Below are 18,484 nucleotides of genomic sequence, written 5' to 3'. Positions count from 1 at the left end.
ATACATTTCTCTTCCATGATAGTATGATGCTATACTAAGGATGATTTACTTTTTTGATTTAAAGATGTCATGTATTCGGGATAGTATAAGGAAATCGAAATTTACCATTTTTTGTCTTGTCTGTCATAATTTGTATAGGTATGACAGTATTTATTTTGATATAAATGGCGTTTCAATTTGTTCCGAGCATTGTTTTTCTCTATTACATTTGGCTACACATTTTTTACCCAATTTCGGCACAACTATTTCAGAAACAAACTTCACTAAATTAGGATTTATGAATAAAAATTCAACAGTAATATTGCTTAATTATAAAATAACCAAACCTAGAAAGTAAAGTAATTTATTTCTACTCGTAATAATACAATAAATAATACATCTTTACATGTGTTTAACACATTAAATACAGAGTGGGAGAAATCAAAAAGAGCAACATTGCTCTATCAACTAGATTCCCCTGTGAAAATAAAATAATACAAACAAATAATATTGGCGAATAACAAAATCTATATTATAGCAGTATGAATCAATTCATTGATTGATTTATGAGTATTGGTTTAACAGTAATGTTTTAAATGCAGCTTTAAATCTCTCAACACTGCGCAGGTTTTTCAATGTGTTCTGAATTTCATTTCAAAGTTGTGGACCCGAGAATAATATACTTTTCTGTCAAAAAGTTTTTCTAAGTTTAGGAAGTTTAAAGTTTTTATTTCTTGTGTCTTATAAATGGCACTGTGAGTGCTTGGTAAATATATCATTGATATATTATTAGTTAAATACAATTATAGGTAATACAAATGTTATAATTTTACAGACATATGCGCAAATATAGTAAATGTAATAGGAGCCTGATTAAATACATATTCCGAGACTGAATAATTAATAGTTTAATGAAAAGAATATTCTTTATGTTTCTAAAATTGCTGTATAGTTTCTGATTAAAATGTTTAAGTAAACTGTGTAATTCCGAAACGATATACTTTTATTTTCAATGTTTTTTTAAAGCATGATTTACTATTTTTTGGATACTCTATCTGTAATTATTACACGGAAACAGATGATACATTTCAAATATTTACTGTACACAAGCAAAAATTCCAAGCAAAAATTATTATTTAAGTGTTGGTTTAATTTCAGTTTCCCACATTTCAACAGCCTTATTTAGTTCTAACTCTGGAAGATGGGGATATATTTTGGAGATGCAGGCTATCATACTTTCCTTTGATTCCAAACGTTCAACTACGTGCAATTTATTGTCATCACCCTCTTCTAAATGGAGGTTGTTTTTCACCACAGAACATTTGTCGTTCTTAAAGAAAACTAATACAATGCTAATCAAAAAGGGATTTGCACCAGGAACCGTGTAAGCGATATGTAAAGGAGATTTGAAATGGGAATAATCAACCGGAGTGGGACTGAAATGGTAAAATCTCACCCACTGCCCTGTTAAGTTATCGTGAGTAGGGTTACTACCTAAATGAACCAGGCTTGTTGGTTTATGAAAATGTTGCCGTTCTATAATCTCATGTTTTCTAACAAGTTTCAATGTCAAAAACGAGAATTTATATATTGGCGACTCATCTTTGAAATCCAATGGAATGGCTTCAAATGTTGGATAACCGCAAGCTGCATCTACTATATATTCATCACCTTTATGTAACACATTTTTGACCAGACAAATCATATGGCTGTTGGGATTGGAAACAGTTCCCGATACAAAATCAATATCAAATCCAATAGTCTCTAACAAGTACTTCGTGAATACACTAATCACCGGACAACCACCACCAACAAGTGATAGACAATCACGTTTTATTTTATTGATTGTTGGTGGTCTTCGATCGTTTTTCGGTTGACATAACATAGTGATATTATGAAAAGGAAGTTTGTGGTGAATAGCTCTTATTATACTGTTCAGCAACACCAGTCTGTTTTCGGAAAAAATCTTTAGTGGTTCTTTTATCTTTAATTTGTCCACGATAAAGTCAATGGCTTCACATTTGGTAAGCATAATCTACAAAACAGAAAATGATATATACCATGTTAGGAAAGATATTTGCTGGAATTTGCAAGTATGAAGTTTGACCTGGGCGCGACTTGCACTGATTACCGCCGGTGACTCCTTCGATACCTTCCAATCACCTGAAAAGCTTGGAAGCGTTTTAGTTTGTTGATCTGCGTGAAGTCGCCAACTCTGTTTATATGAGACCCATATATCTCGCGCATGCGTGGCGCGACAACTACCGCCCTTTAACCATGGCATTGTATTCGATAAATTATCATTCGCTCAACTGTCTATTGATGTCTTGATTTGTCAAGTTAAGTATGGTAAGTGACTTTTAAGCGCAATGTCCACAGTGAAAATAACAGACATGAGTTAATGAAATTGCTAGTTTGAAAGTAGACGTCATGTATACCTAATACAATGTTTTAAAGTTAAGCTGTCAATATAATTATATCAGATTTCGATCAGTGAAACGTATCGCAAACGCTGAAACATTAAGATTTTATTTTTAACCAAATTACCGGTACTCACAATTCATTGCGTCATATTGATTTTGTAGTCTACATTTCCTGAATTTTAGGTGGCCAAGATATTGTCAAATAAATCACGTCCAAATACTTCCTCTAATGCGGGTATTATAACTGCTACATCTATTATATGACGCATATTATTTACATCCTGGCATTTTACTTTACATCCTGACATTTTACTTTACATCCTGGCATTTTACTTGACTTCCTGACATTTGAGCGCTATTTGTACCATCATATTTGTATCTTATTCAAATTAGTCAATGGTCTGTTGTCATACACTTATGCTTATGTCACGACAGCAAAGTATCGGTCCGACATTGTATCATGGTTCGTTTAATGGATAATGATTTGTAAAACTAAATAGGAGGTTTGAGACATTCAAGGGATTCGTATTTTATCTCATTGCACTTTTTAAGGATATTCAGTATTATTGTGTTTGCTGGTTTAGGTTAAGATTAGGGGAAAAGGTGTCCTAAATGAGCCTATTTTCTCGTCAGGAACCATGATCAGATATTGGATAGTTTCCTTATTTCCAATCTCAGAAACATTTTATGTGGTGAGTAACATTTGCAGTGTACTTGACAAACCAGAAATGTCATGAAATCATTAAGTGTGATAAGGACAAGAGTGATTAGTCAAGGTGGATAGATTCAACATGTGGTATGTCATGAAATCGTCCCTGTTTTTTTCATGCATGTCACATCTACTTCATCTCAAGTGTTCTTACGGGGGTGATAATTTAAATGACGGAATTATGATTGACGCACAATTGAATGTTGTTGATTGGTGGCAATTTCTGTGAATGCATTGTTCACAATACACAGAAAATGGCTACCATTGACAGTGACAAAAGATATAGTGACACAACTGCAGTTCCAAGCATCGATACAGCTTTGATCTGTTAAGATGTTTTTTTTTTAGATATATTGTGGTGCCAATGCATTTCTACATTTAGATCTCCTTTGGCTATGCAGGCAAAAACTTGATAACAAACAACTAACCTGTAGAATGCTGTGTGGGTAATATTTTATATTGATTTTTGTTGCATTTGCAGCAAATAGTTACCAAACAATGAGAAATCTGTAGGATTGGATATACCTCTCAGCTGGCTTCACATGCATAGTTCAAGACTGCCTAACCGGTGCTTACACCAGGATTTAGTTACAGCACCTAGACGGTCTGTGGTTACACAGCTTCGTGTTCTGAGTAATCGCAAGAAATTGACATTACAATAGTTCGTTGTCATATAATTTATTTATTTCAATTTCTCCTGAAGTCAAATACAATAGACTGGTGAAAGGGTGTTTTGGGGGTGTAGTTTACATTGTGTATGGAGAGGTAGGATCGGGTGTCATATAATTTGTTCATTTCCAACTTGCATGAAGTCACATAGAATTTTACTTAATTTATTTTCGATAAACAGTTTTCATGCATTAAGTGTGAATCCAATTTTCACTGTGCCGTGTCAAGTCTCAATAGAGTATGAGGGAAATGGCATTTTCACTGGAATTTATTTTTGCGGAAAAAATTTTACAGTGAAAGGAAGTATTCCACATTATTACATATATACTGCAGTTTGTTTTGATTCGTCCCTGAAATCAAAATCGGTATTTCCACACCCCCATATGCAAATGAGGTATGAGAGCAAACAAACTAGTCCGTTCAGGAGTAGCGTTTTTCGAAACATAGCAAAAATAAACAATATTTAGAATTACGATATTTTACCCTTGGGTATATGAATATACTTGCCGAGTGAAATGAAATTTGAACAACGGTAATGGTACTTCCAGGCAGTCATCTCCTCCTACAACACCTCAGACTTAGCTCATTCTATTCAGCTTGAGTGTACAACTCCTCAGACTTATCTCATTCTACTCAGCTTGAGTGTGCAACATCTCAGACTTAGCTCATTCTACTCAGCTTGAGTGTGCAACTCCTCAGACTTAGCTCATTCTACTCAGCTTGAGTGTACAACTCCTCAGACTAATCTCATTCTACTCAGCTTGAGTGTGCAACATCTCAGACTTAGCTCATTCTACTCAGCTTGAGTGTGCAACTCCTCAGACTTAGCTCATTCTACTCAGCTTGAGTGTGCAACATCTCAGACTTAGCTCATTCTACTCAGCTTGAGTGTGCAACTCCTCAGACTTAGCTCATTCTACTCAGCTTGAGTGTGCAACTCCTCAGACTTAGCTCATTCTACTCAGCTTGAGTGTGCAACTCCTCAGACTTATCTCATTCTACTCAGCTTGAGTGTACAACACCTCAGACTTAGCTCATTCTACTCAGCTTGAGTGTGCAGCTCCTCAGACTTAGCTCATTCTACTCAGCTTGAGTGTACAACTCCTCAGACTTAGCTCGTTCTACTCAGCTTGAGTGTACAACTCCTCAGACTTATCTCATTCTACTCAGCTTGAGTGTGCAACATCTCAGACTTAGCTCATTCTACTCAGCTTGAGTGTGCAACTCCTCAGACTTATCTCATTCTACTCAGCTTGAGTGTGCAACATCTCAGACTTAGCTCATTCTACTCAGCTTGAGTGTGCAACTCCTCAGACTTAGCTCATTCTACTCAGCTTGAGTGTGCAACATCTCAGACTTAGCTCATTCTACTCAGCTTGAGTGTGCAACTCCTCAGACTTAGCTCATTCTACTCAGCTTGAGTGTGCAACTCCTCAGACTTAGCTCATTCTACTCAGCTTGAGTGTACAACTCCTCAGACTTAGCTCGTTCTACTCAGCTTGAGTGTACAACTCCTCAGACTTATCTCATTCTACTCAGCTTGAGTGTGCAACATCTCAGACTTAGCTCATTCTACTCAGCTTGAGTGTGCAACTCCTCAGACTTAGCTCATTCTACTCAGCTTGAGTGTACAACTCCTCAGACTTATCTCATTCTACTCAGCTTGAGTGTGCAACATCTCAGACTTAGCTCATTCTACTCAGCTTGAGTGTGCAACTCCTCAGACTTAGCTCATTCTACTCAGCTTGAGTGTGCAACATCTCAGACTTAGCTCATTCTACTCAGCTTGAGTGTGCAACTCCTCAGACTTAGCTCATTCTACTCAGCTTGAGTGTGCAACTCCTCAGACTTAGCTCATTCTACTCAGCTTGAGTGTGCAACTCCTCAGACTTATCTCATTCTACTCAGCTTGAGTGTACAACACCTCAGACTTAGCTCTTTCTTCTCAGCTTGAGTGTACAACACCTCAGACTTAGCTCGTTCTACTCAGCTTGAGTGTACAACTCCTCAGACTTAGCTCGTTCTACTCAGCTTGAGTATGCAACTCCTCAGACTTATCTCATTCTACTCAGCTTGAGTGTGCAACATCTCAGACTTAGCTCATTCTACTCAGCTTGAGTGTGCAACTCCTCAGACTTAGCTCATTCTACTCAGCTTGAGTGTGCAACATCTCAGACTTAGCTCATTCTACTCAGCTTGAGTGTGCAACTCCTCAGACTTAGCTCATTCTACTCAGCTTGAGTGTGCAACTCCTCAGACTTATCTCATTCTACTCAGCTTGAGTGTGCAACATATCAGACTTAGCTCATTCTACTCAGCTTGAGTGTGCAACTCCTCAGACTTAGCTCATTCTACTCAGCTTGAGTGTGCAACATCTCAGACTTAGCTCATTCTACTCAGCTTGAGTGTGCAACTCCTCAGACTTAGCTCATTCTACTCAGCTTGAGTGTACAACACCTCAGACTTAGCTCGTTCTACTCAGCTTGAGTGTACAACACCTCAGACTTAGCTCGTTCTACTCAGCTTGAGTGTACAACATCTCAGACTTAGCTCATTCTACTCAGCTTGAGTGTACAACACCTCAGACGTAGCTCGTTCTACTCAGCTTGAGTGTACAACACCTCAGACTTAGCTCATTCTACTCAGCTTGAGTGTGCAACTCCTCAGACTTAGCTCATTCTACTCAGCTTGAGTGTGCAACTCCTCAGACTTAGCTCATTCTACTCAGCTTGAGTGTGCAACTCCTCAGACTTAGCTCATTCTACTCAGCTTGAGTGTGCAACACCTCAGACTTAGCTCATTCTACTCAGCTTCAGTGTGCAACTCCTCAGACTTAGCTCATTCTACTCAGCTTGAGTGTACAACTCCTCAGACTTATCTCATTCTACTCAGCTTGAGTGTGCAACATCTCAGACTTAGCTCATTCTACTCAGCTTGAGTGTGCAACTCCTCAGACTTAGCTCATTCTACTCAGCTTGAGTGTGCAACATCTCAGACTTAGCTCATTCTACTCAGCTTGAGTGTGCAACTCCTCAGACTTAGCTCATTCTACTCAGCTTGAGTGTGCAACTCCTCAGACTTAGCTCATTCTACTCAGCTTGAGTGTGCAACTCCTCAGACTTATCTCATTCTACTCAGCTTGAGTGTACAACACCTCAGACTTAGCTCTTTCTTCTCAGCTTGAGTGTACAACACCTCAGACTTAGCTCGTTCTACTCAGCTTGAGTGTACAACTCCTCAGACTTAGCTCGTTCTACTCAGCTTGAGTATGCAACTCCTCAGACTTATCTCATTCTACTCAGCTTGAGTGTGCAACATCTCAGACTTAGCTCATTCTACTCAGCTTGAGTGTGCAACTCCTCAGACTTAGCTCATTCTACTCAGCTTGAGTGTGCAACATCTCAGACTTAGCTCATTCTACTCAGCTTGAGTGTGCAACTCCTCAGACTTAGCTCATTCTACTCAGCTTGAGTGTGCAACTCCTCAGACTTATCTCATTCTACTCAGCTTGAGTGTGCAACATATCAGACTTAGCTCATTCTACTCAGCTTGAGTGTGCAACTCCTCAGACTTAGCTCATTCTACTCAGCTTGAGTGTGCAACATCTCAGACTTAGCTCATTCTACTCAGCTTGAGTGTGCAACTCCTCAGACTTAGCTCATTCTACTCAGCTTGAGTGTACAACACCTCAGACTTAGCTCGTTCTACTCAGCTTGAGTGTACAACACCTCAGACTTAGCTCGTTCTACTCAGCTTGAGTGTACAACATCTCAGACTTAGCTCATTCTACTCAGCTTGAGTGTACAACACCTCAGACGTAGCTCGTTCTACTCAGCTTGAGTGTACAACACCTCAGACTTAGCTCATTCTACTCAGCTTGAGTGTGCAACTCCTCAGACTTAGCTCATTCTACTCAGCTTGAGTGTGCAACTCCTCAGACTTAGCTCATTCTACTCAGCTTGAGTGTGCAACTCCTCAGACTTAGCTCATTCTACTCAGCTTGAGTGTGCAACACCTCAGACTTAGCTCATTCTACTCAGCTTCAGTGTGCAACTCCTCAGACTTAGCTCATTCTACTCAGCTTGAGTGTGCAACTCCTCAGACTTAGCTCATTCTACTCAGCTTGAGTGTGCAACTCCTCAGACTTAGCTCATTCTACTCAGCTTGAGTGTGCAACTCCTCAGACTTAGCTCATTCTACTCAGCTTGAGTGTGCAACTCCTCAGACTTAGCTCATTCTACTCAGCTTGAGTGTACAACACCTCAGACTTAGCTCATTCTACTCAGCTTGAGTGTGCAGCTCCTCAGACTTAGCTCATTCTACTCAGCTTGAGTGTACAACTCCTCAGACTTAGCTCGTTCTACTCAGCTTGAGTGTACAACTCCTCAGACTTATCTCATTCTACTCAGCTTGAGTGTGCAACATCTCAGACTTAGCTCATTCTACTCAGCTTGAGTGTGCAACTCCTCAGACTTAGCTCATTCTACTCAGCTTGAGTGTACAACTCCTCAGACTTATCTCATTCTACTCAGCTTGAGTGTGCAACTCCTCAGACTTAGCTCATTCTACTCAGCTTGAGTGTGCAACTCCTCAGACTTAGCTCATTCTACTCAGCTTGAGTGTGCAACTCCTCAGACTTAGCTCATTCTACTCAGCTTGAGTGTACAACACCTCAGACTTAGCTCATTCTACTCAGCTTGAGTGTGCAGCTCCTCAGACTTAGCTCGTTCTACTCAGCTTGAGTGTACAACTCCTCAGACTTATCTCATTCTACTCAGCTTGAGTGTGCAACATCTCAGACTTAGCTCATTCTACTCAGCTTGAGTGTGCAACTCCTCAGACTTAGCTCATTCTACTCAGCTTGAGTGTACAACTCCTCAGACTTATCTCATTCTACTCAGCTTGAGTGTGCAACATCTCAGACTTAGCTCATTCTACTCAGCTTGAGTGTGCAACTCCTCAGACTTAGCTCATTCTACTCAGCTTGAGTGTGCAACATCTCAGACTTAGCTCATTCTACTCAGCTTGAGTGTGCAACTCCTCAGACTTAGCTCATTCTACTCAGCTTGAGTGTGCAACTCCTCAGACTTAGCTCATTCTACTCAGCTTGAGTGTGCAACTCCTCAGACTTATCTCATTCTACTCAGCTTGAGTGTACAACACCTCAGACTTAGCTCTTTCTTCTCAGCTTGAGTGTACAACACCTCAGACTTAGCTCGTTCTACTCAGCTTGAGTGTACAACTCCTCAGACTTAGCTCGTTCTACTCAGCTTGAGTATGCAACTCCTCAGACTTATCTCATTCTACTCAGCTTGAGTGTGCAACATCTCAGACTTAGCTCATTCTACTCAGCTTGAGTGTGCAACTCCTCAGACTTAGCTCATTCTACTCAGCTTGAGTGTGCAACATCTCAGACTTAGCTCATTCTACTCAGCTTGAGTGTGCAACTCCTCAGACTTAGCTCATTCTACTCAGCTTGAGTGTGCAACTCCTCAGACTTAGCTCATTCTACTCAGCTTGAGTGTACAACACCTCAGACTTAGCTCGTTCTACTCAGCTTGAGTGTACAACACCTCAGACTTAGCTCATTCTACTCAGCTTGAGTGTACAACACCTCAGACGTAGCTCGTTCTACTCAGCTTGAGTGTACAACACCTCAGACTTAGCTCATTCTACTCAGCTTGAGTGTGCAACTCCTCAGACTTAGCTCATTCTACTCAGCTTGAGTGTGCAACTCCTCAGACTTAGCTCATTCTACTCAGCTTGAGTGTGCAACTCCTCAGACTTAGCTCATTCTACTCAGCTTGAGTGTGCAACACCTCAGACTTAGCTCATTCTACTCAGCTTCAGTGTGCAACTCCTCAGACTTAGCTCATTCTACTCAGCTTGAGTGTGCAACTCCTCAGACTTAGCTCATTCTACTCAGCTTGAGTGTGCAACTCCTCAGACTTAGCTCATTCTACTCAGCTTGAGTGTGCACCTCCTCAGACTTAGCTCATTCTACTCAGCTTGAGTGTGCAACTCCTCAGACTTAGCTCATTCTACTCAGCTTGAGTGTGCAACACTTCAGACTTAGCTCATTCTACTCAGCTTGAGTGTGCAACATCTCAGACTTAGCTCATTCTACTCAGCTTGAGTGTGCAACTCCTCAGACTTAGCTCATTCTACTCAGCTTGAGTGTGCAACTCCTCAGACTTAGCTCATTCTACTCAGCTTGAGTGTGCAGCTCCTCAGACTTAGCTCATTCTACTCAGCTTGAGTGTACAACTCCTCAGACTTAGCTCGTTCTACTCAGCTTGAGTGTACAACTCCTCAGACTTATCTCATTCTACTCAGCTTGAGTGTGCAACATCTCAGACTTAGCTCATTCTACTCAGCTTGAGTGTGCAACTCCTCAGACTTAGCTCATTCTACTCAGCTTGAGTGTACAACTCCTCAGACTTATCTCATTCTACTCAGCTTGAGTGTGCAACATCTCAGACTTAGCTCATTCTACTCAGCTTGAGTGTGCAACTCCTCAGACTTAGCTCATTCTACTCAGCTTGAGTGTGCAACTCCTCAGACTTAGCTCATTCTACTCAGCTTGAGTGTGCACCTCCTCAGACTTAGCTCATTCTACTCAGCTTGAGTGTGCAACTCCTCAGACTTAGCTCATTCTACTCAGCTTGAGTGTGCAACACTTCAGACTTAGCTCATTCTACTCAGCTTGAGTGTGCAACATCTCAGACTTAGCTCATTCTACTCAGCTTGAGTGTGCAACTCCTCAGACTTAGCTCATTCTACTCAGCTTGAGTGTGCAACTCCTCAGACTTAGCTCATTCTACTCAGCTTGAGTGTGCAGCTCCTCAGACTTAGCTCATTCTACTCAGCTTGAGTGTACAACTCCTCAGACTTAGCTCGTTCTACTCAGCTTGAGTGTACAACTCCTCAGACTTATCTCATTCTACTCAGCTTGAGTGTGCAACATCTCAGACTTAGCTCATTCTACTCAGCTTGAGTGTGCAACTCCTCAGACTTAGCTCATTCTACTCAGCTTGAGTGTACAACTCCTCAGACTTATCTCATTCTACTCAGCTTGAGTGTGCAACATCTCAGACTTAGCTCATTCTACTCAGCTTGAGTGTGCAACATCTCAGACTTAGCTCATTCTACTCAGCTTGAGTGTGCAACTCCTCAGACTTAGCTCATTCTACTCAGCTTGAGTGTGCAACTCCTCAGACTTAGCTCATTCTACTCAGCTTGAGTGTGCAACTCCTCAGACTTATCTCATTCTACTCAGCTTGAGTGTACAACACCTCAGACTTAGCTCTTTCTTCTCAGCTTGAGTGTACAACTCCTCAGACTTAGCTCGTTCTACTCAGCTTGAGTGTACAACTCCTCAGACTTAGCTCGTTCTACTCAGCTTGAGTATGCAACTCCTCAGACTTATCTCATTCTACTCAGCTTGAGTGTGCAACATCTCAGACTTAGCTCATTCTACTCAGCTTGAGTGTGCAACTCCTCAGACTTAGCTCATTCTACTCAGCTTGAGTGTGCAACATCTCAGACTTAGCTCATTCTACTCAGCTTGAGTGTGCAACTCCTCAGACTTAGCTCATTCTACTCAGCTTGAGTGTGCAACTCCTCAGACTTAGCTCATTCTACTCAGCTTGAGTGTGCAACTCCTCAGACTTAGCTCATTCTACTCAGCTTGAGTGTGCAACTCCTCAGACTTAGCTCATTCTACTCAGCTTGAGTGTGCAACTCCTCAGACTTAGCTCATTCTACTCAGCTTGAGTGTACAACACCTCAGACTTAGCTCGTTCTACTCAGCTTGAGTGTACAACACCTCAGACTTAGCTCATTCTACTCAGCTTGAGTGTACAACACCTCAGACTTAGCTCGTTCTACTCAGCTTGAGTGTACAACACCTCAGACTTAGCTCATTCTACTCAGCTTGAGTGTGCAACTCCTCAGACTTAGCTCATTCTACTCAGCTTGAGTGTGCAACTCCTCAGACTTAGCTCATTCTACTCAGCTTGAGTGTGCAACTCCTCAGACTTAGCTCATTCTACTCAGCTTGAGTGTGCAACACCTCAGACTTAGCTCATTCTACTCAGCTTGAGTGTGCAACTCCTCAGACTTAGCTCATTCTACTCAGCTTGAGTGTGCAACTCCTCAGACTTAGCTCATTCTACTCAGCTTGAGTGTGCAACTCCTCAGACTTAGCTCATTCTACTCAGCTTGAGTGTGCAGCTCCTCAGACTTAGCTCATTCTACTCAGCTTGAGTGTGCAACTCCTCAGACTTAGCTCATTCTACTCAGCTTGAGTGTGCAACACTTCAGACTTAGCTCATTCTACTCAGCTTGAGTGTGCAACTCCTCAGACTTAGCTCATTCTACTCAGCTTGAGTGTGCAACTCCTCAGACTTAGCTCATTCTACTCAGCTTGAGTGTGCAACTCCTCAGACTTAGCTCATTCTACTCAGCTTGAGTGTGCAGCTCCTCAGACTTAGCTCATTCTACTCAGCTTGAGTGTGCAACTCCTCAGACTTAGCTCATTCTACTCAGCTTGAGTGTGCAACTCCTCAGACTTAGCTCATTCTACTCAGCTTGAGTGTGCAACTCCTCAGACTTATCTCATTCTACTCAGCTTGAGTGTACAACACCTCAGACTTAGCTCTTTCTTCTCAGCTTGAGTGTACAACTCCTCAGACTTAGCTCGTTCTACTCAGCTTGAGTGTACAACTCCTCAGACTTAGCTCGTTCTACTCAGCTTGAGTATGCAACTCCTCAGACTTATCTCATTCTACTCAGCTTGAGTGTGCAACATCTCAGACTTAGCTCATTCTACTCAGCTTGAGTGTGCAACTCCTCAGACTTAGCTCATTCTACTCAGCTTGAGTGTGCAACATCTCAGACTTAGCTCATTCTACTCAGCTTGAGTGTGCAACTCCTCAGACTTAGCTCATTCTACTCAGCTTGAGTGTGCAACTCCTCAGACTTAGCTCATTCTACTCAGCTTGAGTGTACAACACCTCAGACTTAGCTCGTTCTACTCAGCTTGAGTGTACAACACCTCAGACTTAGCTCGTTCTACTCAGCTTGAGTGTACAACACCTCAGACTTAGCTCATTCTACTCAGCTTGAGTGTACAACACCTCAGACTTAGCTCGTTCTACTCAGCTTGAGTGTACAACACCTCAGACTTAGCTCATTCTACTCAGCTTGAGTGTGCAACTCCTCAGACTTAGCTCATTCTACTCAGCTTGAGTGTGCAACTCCTCAGACTTAGCTCATTCTACTCAGCTTGAGTGTGCAACTCCTCAGACTTAGCTCATTCTACTCAGCTTGAGTGTGCAACACCTCAGACTTAGCTCATTCTACTCAGCTTGAGTGTGCAACTCCTCAGACTTAGCTCATTCTACTCAGCTTGAGTGTGCAACTCCTCAGACTTAGCTCATTCTACTCAGCTTGAGTGTGCAACTCCTCAGACTTAGCTCATTCTACTCAGCTTGAGTGTGCAGCTCCTCAGACTTAGCTCATTCTACTCAGCTTGAGTGTGCAACTCCTCAGACTTAGCTCATTCTACTCAGCTTGAGTGTGCAACACTTCAGACTTAGCTCATTCTACTCAGCTTGAGTGTGCAACTCCTCAGACTTAGCTCATTCTACTCAGCTTGAGTGTGCAACTCCTCAGACTTAGCTCATTCTACTCAGCTTGAGTGTGCAACTCCTCAGACTTAGCTCATTCTACTCAGCTTGAGTGTGCAGCTCCTCAGACTTAGCTCATTCTACTCAGCTTGAGTGTGCAGCTCCTCAGACTTAGCTCATTCTACTCAGCTTGAGTGTGCAACTCCTCAGACTTAGCTCATTCTACTCAGCTTGAGTGTGCAGCTCCTTAGACTTAGCTCATTCTACTCAGCTTGAGTGTGCAACTCCTCAGACTTAGCTCATTCTACTCAGCTTGAGTGTGCAGCTCCTCAGACTTAGCTCATTCTACTCAGCTTGAGTGTGCAGCTCCTCAGACTTAGCTCATTCTACTCAGCTTGAGTGTGCAACTCCTCAGACTTAGCTCATTCTACTCAGCTTGAGTGTGCAACTCCTCAGACTTAGCTCATTCTACTCAGCTTGAGTGTGCAACTCCTCAGACTTAGCTCATTCTACTCAGCTTGAGTGTGGCCACAAAATTACTGTTTGTAAAATCTGAAAACAAATTCTGACCACCATTTCCATGGCAACAGCCAAAAACTGTTTTTTTTTAATATCTTCACGCCAAATGTATCACACCCTACATTTCTATGATTAAAAAACATGGACGTGACTCATTCTACTCAGCTTGAGTGTGGGCAACAATCTACTAATTGTTATGTCTATTTTTATTACCGAGAAGATTGACGTTGGGGTAACTTTTCACCAGCAAAGGCTTTTAACTCCTCTGAGATTTTATTTGGCTTGGCTAATTTTGTTCATACTTGACAGGCAGGTCGTAGCGTCACTAATTGGAAAAACAATCCTGGCCCACAGCTACCATGGCAACAGCCAACAACTCTTTTTTGAATAATTTCGCCCCAAACTTATTACCTCCTACCAGTCTTGAAATCGTGCCTTTTATTTTGGCTACGTTGCACACTGGTAAGAGATCACCGACGCCGACATTGTTACACTGTATCAACGTAATCCCAACGCACTTAGAAACTTTGAATGAAATATAAATGCTGCCTCCAATCTAGAAAATACTATCGCAAAACGGTTGGAAATAATACATTTAACGGCAGAATACGTCCTAGCAATAAAATAAAAAGACTTCTAACGACTGATTTTTGGGGGGGGGCGAACTTCGTATACGGTGCCCGGTTTTAGTTATAAACCGACGTTAGCTTCAAGTTCATGTCCTACCATGGCAACAGCCGAAAACATATTCAGACGCCAGCAGAAGGTAGAAAAGTTTTCAAAAAAAACTTTTTTCGGCATTTTTTGTTAGAAACAGGCATCTATGGGTAAATCACGTCCTTATATAGTAAGGTTTACGGGTCAAAATTCAAAAATGGTCCAATCTTTTTGAGATGCATATCAATCTACTCGTCTTGATGAGTAGAGTTCAAAAATATATGCGTTACGTTACAATGGCCGAAAATGTGAAAGGGTCAACGCACTTTTCGTGAAGGGTCAAATTCATAAAATCTGTTATAATGGTCCGATTTCGACAATTTTGGTGTCTAATTATATGTTTTCTTGCATGAAAAAGCCAATAAGACAACTTTCATAGACCATTATGCCAGTCTCAGCTATGAGGATACAATTACGCCAGATAAGATGGGTTCTGAAATGGGTTATTACATCAAAATTTTTCCATCATAATTGGCCTCTTTTACATCAAGCACATTAATTATATATAAAAAATATATAAATTTTATTCAGAGATGGTGATGGTTTGTTGCGGTTTTGAAGTGTTTAATGTTTTTGACGAATCTCTGTACAAGGAAAGTAACACTAGTAGGTGTTGGCGGTCACAGTGCAAGTTTATATCGATAATGCTAGTAGTGATGTTAGGTGGAGATTCTGTCTCATTCGGGTGAAAACTAGCGTTCGTTTTTTTTTTATTTGAGTTGATGATTGGTCATGCGATCCGTAAATCGGTTCGAGAGGTAGAGATGTCACTTGCGTTCACACATGATTTACAGTGAGCTCCGAAGTTTCCATATCAAACAGTTCGCATTTTGGCCAAGTATCGCCGTTGGTTATTCCGTGTCTCTATAGTTGTGATTCGTCCAATTAATTTTTTAGGAGATTTAACCCGAGAAGGTAAGTCCACAGGGTTTTGCGTAGTAGGAATATATCTGTATCCTTGTTTGAACGAATTAATTTCCTTGACTCGGTTCTTTGTAAATACATCTTGCTTTCCCCTGTCCATGCATCCAATGTAAGGTAATTTTTGACTCTCATCAGAGTAAGTGGTTAGTAATTGTGTATTTATTCAACAGTGATTTTGATACAAATTGGCTTAGTCGTGTAACGATGACTGCTAATATTTGACGATTAATTGGTGCGACTTTGGATTTTACGTGAACAAGCGCAGTTTGGTGATCGTCTGATACTAGATAAATCGTAAGCCGAGGCATCTGAGAAGGCTCGTATTTCTACGTTGGTGACGTTGTTCGAGAAATAACGTCTGGGGATATTAATGTTGGTGACTTGGTATAGGTCTTCAGCAATGTTATTCCGTACAATTAATAGTTCACTAGTGATTAGCTTATCCCAGTTATGGTTGGACAGCCATAGAGTTTGTATCAATAGTTTAGCTTGAATAAGTACCGGAGAATATAATCCCAGGGGGTCATAGATGGATGTTTTGAATGGGCTGTTGATATAACTAATGTCCATCAGCCACAGACATTTCGTTAATTTGCGGTCATGGATCTGCAGAAAAGCTTTCTCTATATCTGCAGTCAGTGCAATCAAAATCTGATTAGTATTTCATTTAAACGTCGTTGATCGAAACGACGCACTGCAATTGTAAACTATATACGTATAGGTGTGGTGGAATGTCCTGTTTAATTTAACGGTGTAGCAAATAATGTCCGTGTGTTTGATTATCATTGATGACTTAACCCTTGTCGAGTTGATCTGCAAGTATACTATTGTAGATGAGAATAAGTTCAGTGGGTAATTTCTGTAATTTCTTTCGGGGTTAAATTATGCTTTGTATAATGTTGACACTGTTCATCGTGGGTGGGCTTAGCATCGGGAGCTGTATATCACGATATTTTCCAAATCCCAGTAAGAAGTTATCTTTTTATCTAGCTGTTCATTGGTAGATTTCATCGCTGTGAGATAAAACGTTTGTATGCGAGTACTTCGTTGTTTACCAGTGTGTATATATTCCAAAAGTAAATAGCAGAGAGGACTCAACTGCTACAGGCCCATTGCCGCGGATAATTTTGTTCACGATGAAGTCCCAATACCGGTCCACTCCGATTAGTGGATTATATATTGTCATCGTATGTCATTAAAAACAGGGTGAGCCAATGGTAGTTTGCGAAGATACTGTAGTTTTTGTACATCAGGTGTTACATTGTTCGTTAAGTTACCCGATATCACTTCAACGAATAGCAAGTCAATTGGCGTCTCTTAACAGTGAATTAACGGTGGTCAAGAGTATGCTTTTATAACCGGTACGCGGGTTACTGTATGACTTGAGATTTAGTTCTTCATACGAGTTAATTTTTGCATCAAGCGACTTTGCGAAATGATGAGTGATGAAGTTGTGATTGACGCCTTTGTCAAAAAGTACCGTCACGGTAGCTGACACTTGGTTCCCGTTGTAAGGGGGGGGTTGTAGTTTTTAATAGCATTCTACGCTGCGTGAGGTTTTTTTTCTGGCTTTGTCTGTCTTGAGATGAATCAGGTGATGTGTGCATCAAATGTATACTCACTGCAGACGTGGGTTTAGAATCAGATGTAGTTAAATCGAGTGTTCGAGTGCAATGATGTATGATGTTTACCCTTGCATCGTTTACAAGTGTACAGCGAATGACATCTTCGTTAACTTCGTGGTGACCTAAACAATTGTCACACAGTTTGTTATGCTTCACATAGTCCAAGCGGTCTTTGAGGGATAGTATAGTTTGACAGTTTATCGATGAATGTCATCCTTTGCAATATGCACAAGCTAGTTGAGTAAATCTTGAGTTGGTCGATCGATGGGTAGATCATTTGGCGATTCAGCACTTCGGTGAGTTGGAGTCAGTGAATTCAATTTATGACTAGCGGTACATGTATGTGCAGGTTTTTTGAACCGGTTAGGGTAGCAGGGTTTACGATGTGTTGAACCGTGAAACGAGACTTCACCCGCGTTGCTTGCTCGAGTGTTTGTCCAAGTATTAATAAAGGTAGCGACAGAGTTGAACATACGGATGTCATGTCCGGCACTCAATCAATGTATGGCTTTGTTGAGAGTATATAGTGTACAATTTTGGTTTTCTTTGGAACGTGTCATTTATTGTAAAATAAAGCAACTGGAAGTTTTGATAACAATACTGGAACTAATTGATTCTTGTTCTGTTGTTCATCTCAACCAAGACCTTTTATTGCTCTTACTGTAGATTTAATTTTGTCGTGGTATTCTCGCAGGCTGGCTGCATTATAATCCGGAGGTGACCACAGGGATGACATGTGGACTTTAATAATTTTCTGGGGTTGACCATATTTTTTGTTGAACAGGTCGAATGTTAGATTGTAATTGTCAGTGGGTATGGGAAAACCATTTATTAATCTTTTGGCCTTATGTGGGCATAACATGCATGAATTGGTAAAACAAGAAACTCAAAATGGAGGTAACAACGTAAAGACATTAAATATAAGTCATAAACATGACCAGGTTTCCAGCTCAAAATGACATATCTGCCATTTAAATAGCTGCAAGAGATAAAGATGGGTATACTTCAATTAAACACATCAACTGTGTTTCACACAATATCTTTCTGAAAATCAATACAATTGTTATTATTATTTTGTTTCCTTCATATTCACCAAAATATACTTTAATATTAAGTAGTTTTAATGTACAATAAAGGTCTTTGTATAATCTAGTTGAGTTACTATTATGAATAATTATGACATACCCATTTCAGAACCCATCTTATCTGACATAATTGTATCATCATAGCTAAGACTGGCATAATGGTCTATGAAAGTTGTCATATTGGTTTTTTCATGCAAGGAAA

The 18,484-nt window shown here is 40.7% G+C and overlaps 1 protein-coding gene across 1 annotated transcript in view; it reads right to left on the bottom strand.

Annotated features, from left to right (window-relative positions):
- Positions 1–327: 327 nt before the first annotated feature.
- The window catches only part of LOC144352381 (uncharacterized), a 37,914-nt gene continuing 19,757 nt past the window's right edge, over positions 328–18,484 (bottom strand). The window contains exon 3 of the mRNA XM_085505112.1: positions 328–2,014. Coding sequence (XP_085361238.1) covers positions 1,112–2,014 — 903 coding nt within the window. The 3' untranslated portion in view covers positions 328–1,111. The remainder of the gene's footprint in view (positions 2,015–18,484) is intronic.

Source organism: Saccoglossus kowalevskii, chromosome 11 (assembly GCF_978046115.1).
Source record: "Saccoglossus kowalevskii chromosome 11, keSacKowa6.1, whole genome shotgun sequence".
NCBI lineage: Eukaryota > Metazoa > Hemichordata > Enteropneusta > Harrimaniidae > Saccoglossus > Saccoglossus kowalevskii.
This window is presented reverse-complemented; position numbering and strand designations above follow the sequence as displayed.